The following is a 4,073-nucleotide window of genomic DNA, read 5'->3' on the forward strand; positions in this document are numbered from 1 at the left end:
AAAAAAAAAAGAGGAATCTAATTTAATGAAAATTTAAAAGTTGAAAAATCAATTAAAGGAATTATTAAATGAATGTTAACAGACACTATACTGCCTAATGTCCTTTGTTACTGCCTTAGGTAACAAAACTTATATACATTATAAGAACAATTTGGCTCACTCTGAGACAAAAAGAAACTCACATACATTTCTTCCAAATACACTTTCTAGTATTTCTTTCCTTTCCTCCCTTCCTACTCGACAGCACATTTGAACTGCTGGGCTGTTATGCAAGCTGAACAGAAGTAAACCCATCTTTGAATATACATGTACAAAAGTAACTTCATCTTTTAATAATATCACCTATTTAATAGATATAAATTATCTTTGCTTGTTTCCTTTTTATTTCCAGTGTTAATCTTATCCTACCTGTTTGAAAGGTTTACCATTTGGGAACACTGGCACTGGTGTCAGCAGGGAGGTATAAACAGGGAAGGGGGCAAGCTGTCCTGTCCCTGAGTGTGAGCTAACAATAAAAGATAAAACAAGGAAAAGCATATTCCTTGCCCCTACAATTCCTGTTTGGAGACATAAGACTGTTATATGCTGAATTAGTGTGTATCTGACTACTCATACTTTTTCCTTTTGTTTGAATTCTATTTACGTTACAGTACCTCAGCTTTCAGCAAATGAGATTAAAGAGTTAATGGAAAGTTCTGTCTCCATTATGTACATCTCCTAATACATTTTTCTATTTCTCTCCAAAATATTAAATCAAGTATATAACTGTACTGGTACCAGAAAAAGCCCAAGCTTGGTAATGGGTTCTTGGACCACTTATGAGCTAGAATCCAAATTTCTGACTCTGTTCTGCCAGAAAATAAAAAGTCAAACTGTCAGTACTACTTAAGTATATGCAAACATTTCACAAAATTATGATTCACTGGATTGGAGTCATAGTTTCAAGGAGCAATCCAGTCACTGGTTCTACAACTGTTTTTGGCATTTTCTTCTAATGTACTTTCTAGTTTGGTAAGTAATGTCTGGGGTTTTAAAGGACCATACAAGTTATAACAGTAGCTCTCGATGTGCCACAAATATCAGAGTAAAGAGGAAAGCCAGGGACTGAAAACATACATTGGACTGCAAATCTGTCTCCTTTGCCATGACATCAGAAGAAATGCATGGTGCACTGTTTTCACTACTAAATGTTTGATCAAGTATCCAATAAAGTAAAAAAGGAGGTAAAATGTGGCACATAATTTTTAATTCCTATGAAATTTAGACTTATTAGACCCACTGAGACTAGAAGAATATACGGCCCTGAAAAAAAGAGAGGTTTGGATCTTTTTCAAGAATTACGTGTATGAGATCAAACTGACAACGGTATATCTAAAGCACAGATGGGAAGTTTAGAAGGCAGTGGTTCTAACTTAAGAAAGGTGAAATAATTTGGGTAGACAGTGAAAATGATACAATATGAAGAATGGAACCAATGTCTCTAAATTGTGTATGTAGAAATTGCTGAACAGGTGTGTTTTGCTAAGCAAATATTTTCACTATATTAAATCAGAAAGATTTTGCTACATAGAGAAAAATCAACTGTTTTTAATATGAATCATTATTTTTCAAAAAATTAACAGCAAAATCACTAGTGTGTAGTAAGATATCCCACAGCTATTAAGGAACAATTGTAAGACTTCGAAAAATTGTAAACTCACTATTATACTAATTGGCTATTGGGTATCATTTGTTGTGTCTTTTCTTTTTTTTTTTTTTTTTGTTGTGTCTTTTCTTTAGGACACTTGCTGCCATAGGGAGAAAAGTACCAATATTACATAAAAAATAATACTTAGAGATTTTTTTATTCACCATTATTACTCATTTACAACTCTGTATTTGTCAAAGTTAACAAAAAATAAAATTAGTTTAAAATCTTTGGCATTTATTTTTCTACAAATTTGAAAATCTATGATGACAGAATACAAAATTTTAAAATTAATGAATAAGCAGCAATATCTGCAAATGGGAATAGAATTTTCTTTTTATTAATTTTTAATTATGTCATTATCTTCTTAATTGAAGACTATAAAGCTTATGTGTTCACTGTCTAATTTTAAAAAGAAGTATCAGCTCTGTGATTTAAATTGGTAATTTAATAATCTATTGATGCAACTCTACATGTTGTAACTATGTATATGTAGCAAATTTTTAAAACTCATAATCATATTGTGATAATTAATCGAGTAGTTAAATAAGACCTCCACTGACAATTTTAAATACCACTAGAAAACAACTTCTACAATATTACTGCTTTATACAACCTTTATGCGTGTGTATTTCACAGATTAACAACTTTCAATACTACATAAAATGCATACATATAATTTTAGTTCATCTATCATTATAGTAAAAATAAAGTAACATTTTTGAGAATAGAGAATTAAGTTAAAAACATTAATTACATTTGAAATAAAACAATAAATGTCAAATATTACCTTTTCAGTATTGTAATATAAAGATTTCAAAATGGTAAACAAGGGCGGGCAGCCTTTACTGAAGTTAGCCCTCAGGAATCTATCCATTAGTTCTCTAAATTTTTCACCTGGAAACAAAAGAGTACTTTGTTATTGATTCATGCAAATAATTCTTAGTTATTTTCTAAATACAAATAAAACTCACAAATAAATAAATTCCCCTATCCAATTTTAAGCCCAAAAGGTAAATCTATATCATCTCTTACTTGATACCACTAAAAAGGAGAACATCATATATCTCAGTCAGCTACAGTATTTTCCCCTAAATCTAGGTTCAGATTATTCTCAAGAAAAGTCTCAGAGAGTTGAACACAACACATGCAGCTTTATGGACAGAACATAAAAAACCTAGTAGAACAACTATATTTAATAATTTCTTACTAAGTCCTAGTATCTACAACCACAATCCTGAAGCAACTAAAATAGCACTCTGCAAACTACAGAAACAATCTGTAGTCAGGACTACATTCAAGTAGTAACCAAAATCTCTAAATACTACAGTAGTTATTTACATTTTCCAAATCAACGGATTATTTACTGTGTGTGTGTGTGTGTGTGTGTGTGTGTGTACACTGTCAAATAGGATCTGACTGGTACAGGAGGAAATTGTCCCTTCTTCTCCAGTAGAGCATCTGGTGAATTAGAACAACTTACCTCTGGGATTGCAGTGCAGCTTCTTGCCACTAGGCCACCAGAGCTTGCCAGATGATTTACTTTTTTTTTCCCCCTTCACTTTTTAAAAAATAATTTTTATTAATTCTTTTATTATTAATAATACCCAAGCCAAAGGTAGGTGACCCTAATCCGCAGCCCTCAGGCCTGCCTTTGCTTGCTTTTGATGAAGCATTCTTCTAGCGCATATAACCCTGGTATATCCATCTGATGTACAGAGGTAACTCGTAGTTGCTGTGAAGCTGAACACTATTACACCGGGGTATCAAATGGTTACCCGTGGTGGACAGTGTTTGGTGGAGCTTCCCAATTAAAACAAGCTTAGAAGCAGGAGTGGCATCCACTACCATAATAGCTTGCCTCCAGAAACCCTATGAACCTGGAGAAAGGACGATAGTTATACTGGTGTCCAGGTCTTTTGTTCATGGGGTCACTATGAGTCACCTCCGACCCCACGGCACTTAACAACAACAACAACATTAAAAATATCTCTTTATCATTCATATACATTGTGATGTGCATGTGCATAGTGTTCCATATAGTCCTTCATTTATATTCTATTTTCTTCATTTATATTGTGGGATCTTTTTTCCTCCCTTACAATCATCCCAGCAACAAGTATTTTCATCAAAGCCTGTTAGCCAGCTACTTCATGCCTCATACCCTAATATCTCCCTTTTTTAGATAGCCATTTGCTGATTTGCTCATCCCTTTTAAACTAGTACACTGAGGAAACAAGCACATCCCTTTTGTTGAAGGATCTTCCGTTCAGCTTGGAATTTTTTTTTTTTTTTTTAAATTTAGGTTGTTTATTTTTCATTTCAATAAACATCTACAGAGATTTTGGGATTCCATTCATTCATTGTTGCACCCTTCTCCCCGCAC

At 33.0% G+C, this 4,073-nt stretch overlaps 1 protein-coding gene across 1 annotated transcript in view; it reads right to left on the bottom strand.

Moving 5' to 3' along the window:
• The window catches only part of NAA16 (N(alpha)-acetyltransferase 16, NatA auxiliary subunit), an 82,106-nt gene that overhangs the window by 30,444 nt on the left and 47,589 nt on the right, over nucleotides 1-4,073 (bottom strand). Inside the window, exon 9 of the mRNA XM_006884568.1 lies at nucleotides 2,478-2,584. Coding sequence (XP_006884630.1) covers nucleotides 2,478-2,584 — 107 coding nt within the window. The remainder of the gene's footprint in view (nucleotides 1-2,477; nucleotides 2,585-4,073) is intronic.

The sequence above is a fragment of the Elephantulus edwardii genome, unplaced genomic scaffold (assembly GCF_000299155.1).
Source record: "Elephantulus edwardii isolate Elephantulus edwardi_28Jun2011 unplaced genomic scaffold, EleEdw1.0 scaffold00036, whole genome shotgun sequence".
NCBI classification, from domain to species: domain Eukaryota; kingdom Metazoa; phylum Chordata; class Mammalia; order Macroscelidea; family Macroscelididae; genus Elephantulus; species Elephantulus edwardii.